Below are 15,591 nucleotides of genomic sequence, written 5' to 3'. Positions count from 1 at the left end.
ACCTTTCGGGCTGGTGCCTGAGCCACTGCACCACTCCCAGGAGAGATGTGTGGCTCGGGCACACTGCAGGCCCCAGTGTAAGTGCCACCCCCCACAGTGTGGTACCCAGTGTCCCTCGTTCCCCCAGCTATGCCTCTGGCGAGGAGCGTTTGCGCAACACACCTACACACAAAGTCGTGGGCATCACACAATTTGGAAAGCTCTGGTCTGTAAGCTGGAGAAACACTCCCAGCATGGGCATAGCCAAGTTGGGAGGCAGGGAGCGGCAGCTGCCCCCCAAAATCAATAAAAAATACATAGCAAACTGAGGTTCTGCCCCCATCCCTAACAAAAGACCTTCCCATCCCCAACAAAAATCCTGATTCCTAGTCATTTCTGCTGCGAAAGGCTTGCCTTGCCTTTCAATCCGCCCGTCGAGGGCGTCTCTCTCTCTCTTCTCGGGGGCGTTTCCCCGCGCGCCAATGGGCGTGGCAACTAGAAGGCCACGCCCACATGGTGTAGACCCCGCACGACGGGCACAGGACAGGTTTCGACTCTAGCCGTCGGGTCCCTCCAGTCTCCGACGTGCGCCTGGCGCGCAAGGACGCGCGTCTTGCCTGCTCCATGGCGACGGGCAACTCTCCCCTATTGCCTCAGCCGGCGCTGTCTGCCTCGTCGCCCAGGGCGCCCCCTTCTTCTCCGGCGCTACCCGTGCCGTCGGGGGTGCCCATGCCGCCTTCTTTCCTCCGCCCGCCGAGCCTCTTTGTGCGCGCGGCGGCTGCTGCCGTGGCGGCGGCTGCCGCTGCTGCTGCCAGCGCCGGCCCGTCGCCGTCGGGGGACAGAGGCGGCGGCGGCTGCCGCTCCTTCCCGCGGGCGTCGGGGCTGGAGCGCGGCGGCGGCGGCTACCCTCGCACGCCCAAGTGCGCGCGCTGCCGCAACCACGGCGTGGTGTCGGCGCTCAAGGGCCACAAGCGCTTCTGCCGCTGGCGAGACTGTGCGTGCGCCAAGTGCGCGCTCATCGCCGAGCGGCAGCGGGTCATGGCCGCGCAGGTGGCGCTGCGGAGGCAGCAGGCGCACGAGGAGAGCGAGGCCCGCGCCGGGAGCCAGACGCCGCCGCTGCCGACGGCCGTTGCCCTTCGACGGAGCGCAGACGGACCGGGGAGCGCGAGCGCAGGAGGGGAGCCCGTGCGCCACGGCCACTGCCCGGAGGTTCCGCGCGGACGAAGAGGTGCGACTGCGGGGGTGATGGACGGCGACGGGGTCGGGTGGGGACAGGGATTGATGCTGGGCGGGGGGCAGGATTAATGTGGGAGGGGGAGGCAGGGCACCAACCTGTCATCATCCTCTGGCTCAGTCTAGCAGATTCAGAACGAAATGCCTCAATAATAATGCATCTACGGTGTTCCCATGACACTCCCAAATACATAGCATCATATATTGAAATTGGATTCCTAAAGCTTATCATTAGGAAAGCCATAATACCTTGCACAGTATGCAGTATTACCGAAAACAATGCATAGTACAGGATATTCATTATGGCATAGTGCCAGAAGTTACTATTCTCTATCAGTGATGTAAATTACTGACATTCAGCTGAACATTGTTTAGGCCAAGTAAGTTGGATCCATAGGGTTGCCATATTTCAAGAAGTGAAAATCCGGACCCCAAATTTGTTGAGCGCTTTTTTTTTTTTTTTACAAACCCTACTGTAGACTGTCCCTCATACAGGAAATCGTAGTGACTAAAGGTGCAAACCACCAGGAATTTCTCTAGTAGAAACTACATAAAAATAAAGTGGGAATGCTGTTGTCTTCTTTTGTAGGCAATGGGGGCTGGTATTAATAATTTTTATTATTTGCAAGGCGGATTCTCATCCTTGGTTTAGTTTTTTAAAACTGGCAAAACCACAAGTAGATCTCAGTGGGTATTTCACGTTTTCATGTTTATACTTCCAGCTGCAGTAAGAGCACAGGTTGCATGGCTGCTTGGGTGTCTTGCCATATGTGCAGAATAAATGGATACAGTGCTGGGCCAATAAATGGTAGTTGTGTAGAAAATCCAACATGTGTAAGCATGGCTGTGCTCCTATTAGTTTAATTCTTAAGTATGTTAACTCATGAATAGAATTTCCAAAGGGATTGCATTGCATATATAATGCCAGTAAAAAAGAGAAAGATGTGTGGTCACTTTAATTCCTCTGTATTGGGGGTGCCCAAACTTTTTTCAAAGGAACATGCTCAAGTTGTTGACCTTTTTTTTAGGATTTGAGTTGTTTTTCAGATTTTACCCCAGGAGATAAACTGCCGGATTAGGCCCCTGAGACGGGCTTTGGACATGCCTGCTCTATATGATGCACAGCTGTGAATACAGAAGGGGGGGGGGTGAGAGAGAAGGAGGGAGACATGGATACTGGATGTGCCTTATAAGCTCATGAGTATTTGATTCCATGTCTAATTTTCTTTTGCAGAAGAGAAGATTCAGAAGTACGGCTTTCACTACAGTGAACCAAGGAGCTCTGCAGCCTACTTGCAGATACCTTCCTTGAAGTCTTCCCCTGAAGCTACTGGAGACCATAAAGAGAACTCTTCTGGTCCACAGATTTCAGGTAAAGAGATGACCATTTGTCCTTCAGGTGCCGACGACTCGTTAAAAGGCACCGATAGTTCAGCATCTTTGTCTTCGTCAGACATGGAATCGGGGAATGAAAGCGAGCGTCTCAAGGACTTTGTTGCTTCCACTTCCAGCATCCCTTCTTCTCCTCCTCCTCCAGCTTCTAGCACTTCAAGACGCAGAGACCCGCTTGATATCCTTACCAAGGTCTTTCCAGATCACAAGCAAAGCAGATTAGAGAGAGTCCTGCATTTCTGCAGAGGAGACATAGTCCAAGCTATAGAGCAGATACTGAACGTGAATGAACAGAAGCAAGACCTTGCAACCTCACCATTGCCAGAATGCAGCGTCCTCCAGCGAGCCTCTGATTTTAGCCTCCTAGGAATCGATGTCAGGGCACTTGGCAATAAATCAGCCTTTTCTCCTCTACAAAGCAGTCCAGCTTCCTTTGGGAATGAGGCGAATCTTTATGGTCTAAGCCCTAGACTGGGAATTGGACCTTTGAGAGTGGCATATTCCCCACCTGGGAGAGCCTTACCTGGAATGATGCCATCCTACCTTAGGACAGGACTGTTTCCTGCCTTGCCTTTCCACCCAGCAATGGACTATTCCTTTTCAGGAATGATCAAAGATGCATCTTACTTCCCCAATAAAGACAGTTTCAGTAGCAAGATCTACACTAGACTGAATGAAGAACACAAATAGTGTATGCATCAAATCTTGATTATTATTTTTTGTAGTACTTATTTAAGTGGGTTGTCATTGCTTTTGGGCCTTGTGGCTTGTATCCACTGCAGCTCTCAAGTAGCTGCTGCATCGGCACAAGGTTTTCAAGGGATGCGGGTGGCGCTGTGGTCTAAACCACCGAGCCTCTTGGGCTTGCCGATCAGAAGGTTGGCAGTTCGAATTTGCACAACGGGGTGAGCTCCTGTTGCTCTGTCCCAGCTCCTGCCTACCTAGCAGTTCGAAAGCACACCGGTGCAAGTAGATAAATAGGTACCGCTCCGGCAGGAAGGTAAACACTGTTTCCTTGAGCTCTGGTTTCCGTCACAGTGTTCCATTGCACCAGAAGCAGTTTAGTCATGCTGGCCACATGACCTGGAAAGCTGTCTGTGGACAAACGCCGGCTCCTTTGGCCTGAAAGTGAGATGAGTGCCGTAACCCCATAGTTGCCTTTGACTGGACAACCATCCGGGGTCCTTTACCTTTACCTTTTTACAAGGTTTTCACTTGTGCAATGGGACCCCCCCGCCCCTTCTCCTCCTTCCCAGCACACCGTTTAAATCTATTCTGGGTTTCCCCGCAACCCTCCAGAGCAGATTTGGGGATGGCACAGGGGGAACAGAAAGGAAGAAAGTTCCGTTGCAGAAATGGGAATCCTTGTGCTGTTTGATGGTTATTTAGTGCTGCTCTGGATACAAGCCCAAGTTCCAAGAAGTGCCTTCTGCTAATGAAGAGCGAATAAGCAAAAAAGAACAAAGAATCTTGTGGCAACTTAAACTAGCAAAGTCCCTTTAGTCTTTTTTGCTGCAACAGACTAACACTGTTACCCCTCTAGCTAATCAGTAGTTTCTAATGCTTTATCATTATTATTTTTTAAGCAGGATTTAATGGGATTCCTTATTTTGACATAAAACAGATTGAAAGCTGAGAAAAATCCAGAATAATAGCTGTTAAGAGATAATTTAAAATCAGCACTGATTTTAAAGATGAGCTTTTGTATACATATTTTTCATGTTTATACTTTTGGGGAAGAAAAAAATAAATAAAGTGACATTTAAGAGGTTGTGAGTGAAGATCGAAGTTGAAACGTGGAAGAAATCCAATGCATATTTGCGGTTGGACTCCCTGTTGTCCTTTCCCTAGATATTTGATGTGTTCAGTGTTTTTAAATTGGAATATTTCCCCCCAAATACAGACACTTGATTCAAAAAAAGGATCTTAAATGTATGATATTGAGAGCAGTTGGATACCGGGCATAATAAACTGTTCTATCAAAAGTGATCAGGAATTGGGTGCATAAGCACTCTTTTATGATGTGGGTTTTGGTTCCCAGGCATGAAAAAAATACAAGAATGGCCTGGTTTGGATGTAATGCTCAATGTAGGTTTAGCATTGTGTGAATGAGCCTCACCTTTCTTCCTGTAGTATGGATGCAAGGAGGAAAATTAAAGCTTTCACTAGGATTTTCAGCTAACCAGCTTAGGCATCCATCTGAACCCTCAGCTGGTTAATCTTCCTGTTGGTTTCTTCAAACAAGACAACATCATAGACCATGGTCTGCATTTGACATGTTTTAGCAAACCTTTGTTAAGACTAACCACCGTTTGTTTAGGTGTGAACCTAACACTAAACTGCAGCTAGTTAAAAACAAAAGTTAAGTCTTCCGATCTCCTTTTCTCAGTTGTGCCAGAGGAGAGAGGGTAGGAGAGATCTAATGAGGCCATATCATATTTCATCCAAATGCAGCAAGTGTGCTAAGCACTATTTATACATTGTCAGAACAGGATCTGAAGGCGCATGAAGAATTTCTGCTTCCGAATCTTAGCATGTGTAGCCCAGTAAGCTGCCTGGATAGAAACCATGTCTGCTCAGAGTTGCTTTCAGATAAGTGTGCCATGCCTTAAATGGCTGATGAATGCAATGATAGGGGAATTTGAAATGGGTAAAAGTGACTGCTCTGATTGTGTGGGATAGGGTGCAGTTAAAAAAATGGTTTCTGCTTGCATAATTGTCTAGGGCGGGGAGTTATTGGAGCATTTGGCAGAAACATGTATATACCGTAAATGCCTAAGTCCAAAATTATGACATTACAGAAGTGAATATTGTCAATGACTGTTAGAGGCTATACAGAGAATATACTGTACTTGCAGAGTATTCATGTTCAGGGCTGGATTTAGGTTTGATGAGGCCCTAAGCTACTGAAGGTAATGGGGACCTTTATATGTCCAGCTGTCCTTTGCCAACAACAAATTGTCACTGTTTTTTGTCTTGAATATATGCTATATGGTAATTTATGGACCTCATAGGTATCTAAAGCCATTTGCACATAGCAAAACAGGACCCTACACAACTCAAAGCACTGTTGCTGTATGTAGGTTTTGTTTTATTTGTTTTTTATCTTATATTTTGGAAATGTACATCCAGTTTTTTTCCTTTAAATTTTTAGCGCCCCCCCAAGAGAGTGGGGCCCTAAGCTATAGCTTGTTTAATTTATACATAAATCCAGCACTGTTCATGTTAAGGGATTGTCAGGACTCTTTGGTGAAAGCAATCAGTTTTCTGCATTTTTGCGTTCACTCTGTCATCCATACAGAGAGATAAAGAGATAGTAAGGCCTGCAAAAGCTACTTGAAAGTAAAATATATGCACATAAGGAATCTAACCCATCTCCAGAGTAGGATGAAAGCCGTATCTCCATCTATGGTGATTTCCCAGGGTGTGATAAAAAAAGAGGTTTTATGAAACAGACTAAGCATTTTTGTTTACAATGCGTTTTGAAAAAAACAAATCTCTTTATCATGTTACGTGTACCACATCTTACATAAGCTTTTCAGACAAAGATCAGGGATACATCCTTGTATGTTCTGTGTCTATTAAAGAGCTTGAAAAAGTCAGTGGAATAGTTTGTGCAGGAGTATTCATGAAGCTTGCATATTTCCCCATCTTTTCTGTCTATTGAAAAACTAATAAAATAAAATAAAAATAAAACAACAGCCCACTGGTGATCTACAGGCTAGAGCTTTCTTATGTTTGAGCAGAACTTTGTTATGGAAACTTTCACTTAGTGGTGGCGATACATTAGCAATATTTTGTTCATCTGTCTCTCCCTCCCCTATAAAATCATTTGCAGACAAACTGATTCTGGGACTGAATTTCATTTGTAGCAGAATAGCTACCATGCTGTCATCTTAAAGTCAGGCCTCCTGGGGTGTAAACAAGTCCAGAATATGGTGTTTCTCTTACCCACAGGGCACTTCATGTTTACGGAGAACCTAGGATTAAATCTGTTTATATTCCTACGTTTATATCCCTATTCACAAGTTTTGCTCTGACTTTTTGGGCCAGTTGAAAAATGCGAGTGATTAACCTGAATATTTGTTCCTGGTGTACAGCCGTTGTGATACATTTATTAAACTTTCTCATGAATGTCCAGATTCCCCCTTACACACTTCTTCATTTCATAGCTCTGTGGAAATCTTCCTTTAACCGAATTAGCTTCTAAAGCCAGCGATCTCCATCTTGTGGCCGCTCACATTCATTGCAATTTAAGAAACCAATGAAAGGAGGTGTGTGCTTTTTGTTTGACAAGCAAACCCAAACCAATAAGAGCTGGGATTATATTTTTTGATCCAGTTGAAGTTAACCACGGACAAGAATTAGTAGCCATTAGTTCAGCATTTTATCCAGAAGGGTAAACCTTAGCCTGGTTAAATATTACATGCAAAGGGTTGGAACAAGAGTCCATTACAGGTTACATACACTTCAGGTTACATACGCTTCAGGTTACAGACTCCGCTAACCCAGAAATAGTGCTTCAGGTTAAGAACTTTGCTTCAGGGTGAGAACAGAAATCGTGCTCCGGCAGCAGCAGGAGGCCCCATTAGCTAAAGTGGTGCTTCAGGTTAAGAACAGTTTCAGGTTAAGAACGGACCTCTGGAACGAATTAAGTACTTAACCCGAGGTACCACTGTAAATGCAAAGCTCCTTGAGAAATTATAGCAACCTTTATTCTCACAAAACTATCTGGTGATTAGTGATGCATTTTGTAAATTTTAGGAAAAATAACTTGGTGAACTCCCAACAGGATCGATCCGTCTATGGATGTATATTATGAACATGTTTAGACAATGGCTTATCCTGAAAAAATAGGCTGAAAGCATTCTTAGGAAGAGAAAATCCCAAATTGAATGAGTTTGATAAAAAGAAAAGCACATAATCGAAGGCCTCTTCCTTCTCCCCACATTGCTGTCGCTTTCGGTTAAAACTGACAGTTTATAAACAGTACCATGGTCAGCGCCATCGTCTGGCTGAAACCTGCCTCTTATTTCTCTGCAAGCGCTTTTCCCTAACGTAAGTGGGAGAAGGAAGTGAGCAGAGAGTTGCAGTGAGGATAGTTTAAGTCTCTGCATGTATGAAACAAACACAACACAACAGTCTCCGCTCTCTTAAATTGCTTAAACGTGAACCGACATTTCAGTTGGGAAAGACTGATATAGCATAAGCCCTTTTTTACAGATGAAGCAGAGAAATCTGCAGAGGAATCCTAGAGCAGGGTGCCGAAAAACCCAATTGGGTGTCCCACCTGTTAGGTTTTGTGTTTGATTTCCAGATCAATTAAGAGATGACCTTGCTGTCTACTGTGACGAAAGAGGTCATCTTCCTCCATGGCACAGCCTACCTTTGAACAGCTCTCTTCCAACTGGTTCTAACTATAGTGTTCTTAAAAAGTAGAGACATCACCTTGTGATGTCTCTTAAAAGTAGGGACATAATCTCTTAAAAGTAGAGACATCACCAAGGTGATGTCTCTTAAAAAGTAGAGACATCACCCTGCCAACAAAGGTCCGTATAGTAAAAGCTATGGTTTTCCCAGTAGTGATGTATGGAAGTGAAAGCTGGACCATAAAGAAGGCTGATCGCCAAAGAATGGATGCTTTTGAATTATGGTGCTGGAGGAGACTCTTGAGAGTCCCATGGACTGCAAGAAGATCAAACATGTCCATTCTTAAGGCAATCAGCCCTGAGTGCTCACTGGAAGGACAGATCGTGAAGCTGAGGCTCCAATACTTTGGCCACCTCAGGAGAAGAGAAGACTCCCTGGAAAAGATGAGATGGTTGGATAGTGTTCGCGAAGCTACCAGCATGAGTTTGGCCAAACCGCGGGAGGCAGTGGAAGACAGAAGTACCTGGCGTGCTCTGGTCCATGGGGTCACGAAGAGTCGGACACGACTAAACGACTAAACAACAACAACATAGTGTTCAAAACTGGAGCAATGGTTCACACCAAGCTGGTGCAGGAAATGCTACAGCCTGCTTCATTTATTCTTCATTTGCCTGCACAGTTAATTTTTTCCAGGAGGTGTGAGTTGGCTGAGTTGAAGCCAAGACAAGCTGCCAGTCAGCTCACACTGCCAACTTCTCCTTCCCCGGGGAGAAAGAGTATGATGTATGCAGTTGCTCTTTTAGAAGAGCTGGAGTTTTGTCTCGCCATCTTATTAGAAGCCCCGTCTTTTTGTTGCAATGTGCCACAAATTATCTGTACCTGACTGTCAGCCCCACACTGCTCACTTTGATACTGAAATGTATGTCAGTTTCATTCATAATTTTCTTCCATAGCTACATCAGATTAACGAATTGCTTAAGATAAATAGGAAAAATGGCTTTGCGGAACAAAAGTATCAGCTTACCAAAGACCTATTACATACAAATGTAAAAGCATTATCAAAAATGTACAAACTGCTCTTGGAGTGGGAAACTAAAGAGGAATTTGTGAAATCAGGCACAAGATGTGGGTCACAAGATTGATTATGAATTATGGGGAAAGTTGTGGAAGATGAATATGAATTTCATGGCATGTTTTGCGATGAAAGAAAATATGACGAAAATGGCCCACAGATGGTATTTAACAACCCAACAGATTGGTGAAAATGTCCAAAAAAGAAAAAGGTACATGTTGGAAGTGTTATGAAAATGACCCCCCCCCCCCATGTGGTGGTCCTGTAAAATAATTAAAGAATGTTAGGAAACTATATACAATGAATTAAAAAAAAGATACTTTAAAAAACTTTCCCCCAAACACCTGAATTTTTCCTCTTGGGGATGGTAACAATGGTTGTCCCCCCCCAAAACAAAAGAGTTTATTACTATATGCCACTGCTGCAGCAATAATCTTATTGGCACAAAGTTGGAGAACAAGTCTAGTACCTACTAAGGAAGAAAGGCATTGTAAAATATTTGAATATTCTGAACTGAGTGGTCTGACGAACAGGATAAGAGAAAATGATGATAAGGAATATAAGGAGGGATGGACAATGTTTATTGAATATTTTAACAACCAGTATAGACAAATACTTAGCTTAGCAGGTCTCGACTGAATCCAGCAGAGTTGAAATAGATAAGAGTTTTTAATAGATAACAAATTGGATGATTAAAAAGATGTGGATTACGTGGAGTAGAAGAAAAGTGAAGGAACCAGGAAAAGGGTGGAAGGGAGGTGATATGGTATATGTATACACGCTGCATTTGGTATGAAGTTGTAAGTGAGGGAGGGAGGGAGGGAGAAGGGGGTTAAAGATGCTCTCTGTTCCTGTTCTTGAAAATGCAAATAATAATAAAAAAGAAAAATAATAATAATAGTTTTCTTCCACAAGCTGCCCATCAGTGCTGTAGCACATGGACAACCTTAACAGACTGCAGTGCCTGGGATTCTTTGGAAGAAGCCGTGACTGTTTAAAGTCACGTGAATCTTCTTTGAGTGCATAGCGCAGAAAGGTCGTCATGATGGCTGTTAGCCACGACATCTGGATAGAAACCTCTTATGTTCAGGGGCAGAAATGCCTCCAAATACCAGGTGCAAACAAGAAGGGCTGTTGCTTACACACCCTGCTTGTGAATATTGCAGAAGTTACTTGGCTGGCCACCATGGGAAGCAGGGGACCAGGGAAGATGGAACCTTTATGTCACACAGGGAGGCTCTTCCTGCAATCTTAAACCAATCAGATTTCAGGAGTGGGAGATTCTTCAGCGCTCCACACAACCTGCCCACTGGCATCTTAAATATGCAGCAAAAGTCCTGTGTTTAGAATCACGGTTGTAAGCAAGAACGCACAATATTCGGTAGTGGCGCCTGCCTTGTGGAATGCCCTCCCACCAGATGTCAAGGAAATAAACACCTGCCTGACTTTTAGAAGACACCTGAAGGCAGCCCTGTTTAGGGAAATTTTTAATGTTTGACGTTTTACTGTGTTTTTAATTTTCTGTTGGGAGCTGCAGAGAGTGGCTTGGGGAAACCCAGCCAGATGGGCAGGGTATAAATAATAAATAACAATAGTAGTTATTACTACTACTACTACTACTACTACTACTACTACTACTATTCAGGCTGATGTGTTTGATGTTTCATACTGCATCACGGTGTGGTATGCTGGTTTGACATCATCTGATAGGAAGTGCCTACAGAGGGTGGTGAATACAGCACAAGATATTATGGGCTGTCCCATGAATCCGCTGGATGAAATAGCGGAAGAACGTTGCCTCAGGAGAGTGAGGAAAGTTCTCAGGGATGATTCACACCCTGGCCGGCACTTTCTTGATCTCCTGCCCTCGGGCAAATAGATATAGAAGCATGATTAGTCGCACCAACAGGGTAACGAACAGCTTCTATCCATGGGCTGTTAGGCTACTGAATGAAAAGATAACAACTGGGCAACTGACTTTCGGGTTTGGTGGGTGTGCGTCAGTAAATGAGGGAATTAAGACTAAGAGAGCTGAGTGAGGGGTGCTCGTGTAATCTCATTGTATACAAGATGTACAAGTGACAATAAAGTATTTCAATTTCAATTAAGGACAAGAGTGTTAAGTTGTGGGTGAACATATCAGACGACACAGCGATTCTTCAAACAGCTCTTGTTTATTCACAGGCCGGAACAGAACTGAACTGAAGGCTTCAGTCAGCCTGCTTATATAGACCTCCAGTACAACGTAACTGTAACAATTTTCTAAAACTATCCAATCACTGAACGTCACTTTCAATCCCTTATTTGCATAACTATCTACAGTATCCCCCTGCTGGCCCAGGGTGAGAACTTCAGTACATAACAAAGAGGAATAAGAGGACTTGAACTTCCTTCCAGAAAGGGCCAATGCAAGGCCTCCTGTACTACTTTAAACAGTCATGGAGAATTCTAAGAAATGTCGTTCATCCAGGTCACTGGGAATTGTACCTCTGTGAGGTCCCACCCTGAGCAAACTACAGTTCTTCGGATTCTTGGGTGGCGCGCTAATGCCTTCGACATAATGGTGTGGGTGCACTTGAAAATGCAATTATGTATATACAGATGATAAGGTTGCTGAAGGGCTTAGCATTTTCCCAATTAAACCATTAGCACTTATCAACTATAGTTTTCCCTGTGGTTGTGAGCTAAAGGGAATACTGGAAAGTTCTTAAGAGCACACTCGCTTTGCTAAAACTGCAGGAACGTTTTAAAAAAAAAGTTTTCCAATGGGGCATTTTGCTTGGTTTTAAATTATTGCTTGAGTGTTGATTATTTTAATTGCTCATTAGGAGGCTTATCTGCTAAACAAACTAAATGATTGTCTTTGAGGCTGGTATCCTGGGTCCCCCAATTAAAAGTAATCAGAGCAGAGGACCCCTGCTGAGGCAGAACAAATGGGGAGGGACAGTAGCGTCTTCACAAGCGTACTGTGTAATGAAACCTAACCAGCTGTTTTCACTGCTCTTGGACGTCAACATTTTAACAGTGTCTGGAAAAAAATATATATATCCTTCAGTCAAGAAAGCGGGTGACTGCGACGTTTTTCTTATTTATTTACAATATCTCTATTTTGTTCATTAGGCTAAAGTTTTCGTAAGGTATCTCACAGATAGATTAAAAAACGTAACAAGAAAACAACATGTGCCTCCAGGAAAATGCTTCTGAAGAAAACATCTTACGCCATAAATGTTCAGCTTGGTGTAAATATAACTGCAAAGCACAATCCCGGAGAATTTAGGCTGCAATCCTTGACCTGCTTGTTGTTGTTTAGTCGTTTAGTCGTGTCTGACTCTTTGTGACCCCATGGACCAGAGCACACCAGGCACTCCCGTCTTCCACTGCCTCCCGCAGTTTGGTCAAACTCATGCTGGTAGCTTCGAGAACACTGTCCAACCATCTCGTCCTCTGTCGTCCCCTTCTCCTTGTGCCCTCCATCTTTCCCAACATCAGGGTCTTTTCCAGGGAGTCTTCTCTTCTTATGAGGTGGCCAAAGTCTTGGAGCCCCAGCTTCATGATCTGTCCTTCCAGTGAGCACTCAGGGCTGATTTCCTTCAGAATGGATCGGTTGGATCTTCTTGCAGTCTCTCAAGAGTCTCCTCCAGCTTTACCTGCTTACCCAAGGGTAAGCCTGCTTCTGAGTAGACATGCCCTCTTGAGAATTTTCAATGATGCTATAGGAGATATTTAGGCAAGGGGTTTAGGGTGCAATCTTGTACACACTGGGAGTAAGTCTAGGGTCATTTTGGACTCACAGCTGTCCACAGAGGCACAGGTCAGTTCTGTGTCCAGGGCAGCTGTTTACTAGCTCCATCTGGTACGCAGGCTGAGACCCTACCTGCCCACAGACTGTCTCTCCAGAGTGGTGCATGCTCTAGTTAACTCCCAGTTGGAGTACTGCAATGCGCTCTATGTGGGGCTACCTTTGAAGGTAACCCGCACCCCCTTTCCTCCACCCCTGGCTGCAGATCCCCACCTCCTGTGGAGCAAATAACAATGCGTTTTTTTTCAAATGATGCACCTTTAAAAAAATGCGATTCGCTGATGGTTTTTGAAAGCCATATAGTCGCCGAACCTTCCAGCCTTAGCATGGGACGCCTGACTAGATAGAGGACCTCCAATTCAGAGATTTGTCATGGAGATCTAGCGAGGTAAGTAACCTGACTTCTTTCCTTGACTCAGACAATCCTCGAATCGATAAATCCAATTGTCACAGACCATCAATTATTGGCTTCTGCCCCAACAGTAGCAACAGAGATATGGATACCTGTGTGCCAGGAAGGGCCTGAGACCATCAAGTCATTTCACAGGTATTAGCTGGCTTTTGATTCCAAAATTTTCTTGATCGCTACCAAACAGGATTAAATTAGAAACAGGGAGCTGGATGTAAAACCCACGGCCCATTGCGAATCCTTTACGTCAGCTACCCATTTGCTTCCCAAGGCACTTGAATGCAATTTAATTTGCAACATCTTTGGCCTCGCCTTTCTGACAAAACTAATATCGCCCTCGTGTTTCTGGGCTTCCCTTGCAAAGCTTTCATGGAGAAAATAGCCACTTGCCTATTCAGTTATCCTGAATAACACATTGATTTTTTTATTTTTTAATAAAGGACAGAAAGCACTCTGTATTGTTAAAAGGACTGCGAACCAAAAGTTCATTTTCTGAGGAAACTGAAGCCAACAAGATTATATAGATAGAGGAGGAATTCACTCAGATGATTTATGCACTGAATTCAGCAGTTCTGACCCAATTAAAACCCATTTTGAGGTTCCCCCCTACAATCAAGCAGTATATTTGTGAAATAAATATATTACGCTTCGACTTAATCTTAAGACTGCCTCTTAAGTCTGAGCTGCTTGTGCATAGTGAGTGTTTATTTTTAAAAAAGCCTAGCTAATTATATGCAAAATTATTTGCAAAACATTGCATTTATTATATATGTAATGCCATAGAATCAGAGAACCATGCAGTGCTTTGTTTCTGCTGCATAATATTGTAAGTATTTATTATTATTATTTTATTTATTGAATTTACATGCCACCCTATAACCATAGAGGTTCAGAGAATAAAATCGGAATATAAAACCACAAATGTGCTCGTTTCTTAAGGAAATCTGGAGCATTTATATTTATTCATTTATTAAATTTGTGTAGCACCCTTCATCCAAAGATCTCGGGGCAGTTCACAGCATAAAAATACAAAACAAAAACACAAAATACGTAATAAAACGTTGATGCATACAGTACTATGTGTGATGATTGTATTTTTTAATGGAGCTGAAAAAAATAATAATAATTTGTGAGACAGAGATTAAAAGAAAAGAAAATCATCATCATCATCATCATCATCATCATCATCAAACCTTTATTGGCATCACTTACAAACATTCAGAATAAATAGGCACGGTGCAATCTCGTCGCCATTTCAACAGTACAGTCATTTGCGTGGCAAGACCCTCAAGCCGACCCCCCCTTAGGGTAAATAAATTCACATAGACACGGATATTTTGTTTAAGGTTTTTGGGCAAAAATTTGGCCACAACTTTATTGATTACAGGAATGAAAGCGGTATTGGCTTAGGCATGGGCAAGACTATATCTGACTCCTGCCCGCTTTGCAGGAAGTCTGTAAGGGTAAACCACCCAAAGGGAAATTGCATCGGGGGAACCAGCCTGCATCTCCCCTGGTGTTCCCAGAGGCCTGGCATGGCCCTCACCCTTCAAGCGGACTTTGGACAGGATCCAGGCCCCGGCTTCTTTTAACGGAATACCCTTGAAACTGGAGGGGCAGGCGATGGCCGACCTCCCCTCCCCCATTCACCATAAGCCAATGCCTAACTGCCAAACCTTACAAAGTTGTGACGTAGGCAAAAACCAAGTGGCCCATGCCAATTTGCCAAATGGAAAAAATTCCTACCCGGCCCCCGACTCAAGCCGGGCAACCAACCAAAGTCCAAAGCAAGGCCAAAGGATCTAAATTAAAGGGAGGGGGGCGGGTGTTCGGCAGCGCGGAGCAGGAGCCTGGCACACGTCACACTGCCGCTTTTATACTTCCCCCCAATATCACCCAATGACATGATTGGGCAATAGCTCTGGGTGATTGTGGTGCCACCCAGGCATGAGGGCGATAGCTCCACCCGTGCCAGGGTGGGGGGAACCAGGTTGAGAGCCTGCCCGCAACCAGGACCATCTATTAAGATGACCCCATTTGCCAAAGGGAAGAAGAGGTGAGCAATCTATTTCACCTCTGTGGGTCTCCAGCAAGGGCAGGATCCCATAGCGTACTTCGGTGACAAAAAAAATCAAATAGAGGGACTTAGCTACTGTCTTGGTGAGCTCCTGGTCTCTCCCCTGTAATAAGAAGAGTATGACCTCCGTCTCTGGTTTCCATATTGGGATACATAGTTGGTCTAAGAATTGTTGGCGGAGATCATCATCCATTTTACATTTAAGGACCATGTGAGCTAGAGTTTCTACCAGGTGGGCATCACATGGGCAGATCCTATCT

General features: G+C 44.3%; 1 protein-coding gene across 1 annotated transcript; it reads left to right on the top strand.

Annotated features, from left to right (window-relative positions):
* The first annotated feature begins 507 nt into the window (after window positions 1–507).
* On the top strand, window positions 508–6,742 carry DMRTA1 (DMRT like family A1). The gene is made up of 2 exons (XM_028712098.2): window positions 508–1,207; window positions 2,447–6,742. Exons 1-2 carry the CDS (start codon window positions 604–606, stop codon window positions 3,292–3,294), a joined length of 1,452 nt encoding a protein of 483 aa, XP_028567931.2. The 5' UTR covers window positions 508–603; the 3' UTR covers window positions 3,295–6,742.
* Window positions 6,743–15,591: the final 8,849 nt, after the last annotated feature.

The sequence above is a fragment of the Podarcis muralis genome, chromosome 17 (genome assembly GCF_964188315.1).
Source record: "Podarcis muralis chromosome 17, rPodMur119.hap1.1, whole genome shotgun sequence".
Taxonomy (NCBI): Eukaryota; Metazoa; Chordata; class Lepidosauria; order Squamata; family Lacertidae; genus Podarcis; species Podarcis muralis.
Note: the sequence above shows the minus strand (reverse complement) of the source record. Positions and strands in the feature narration are given on the sequence as shown.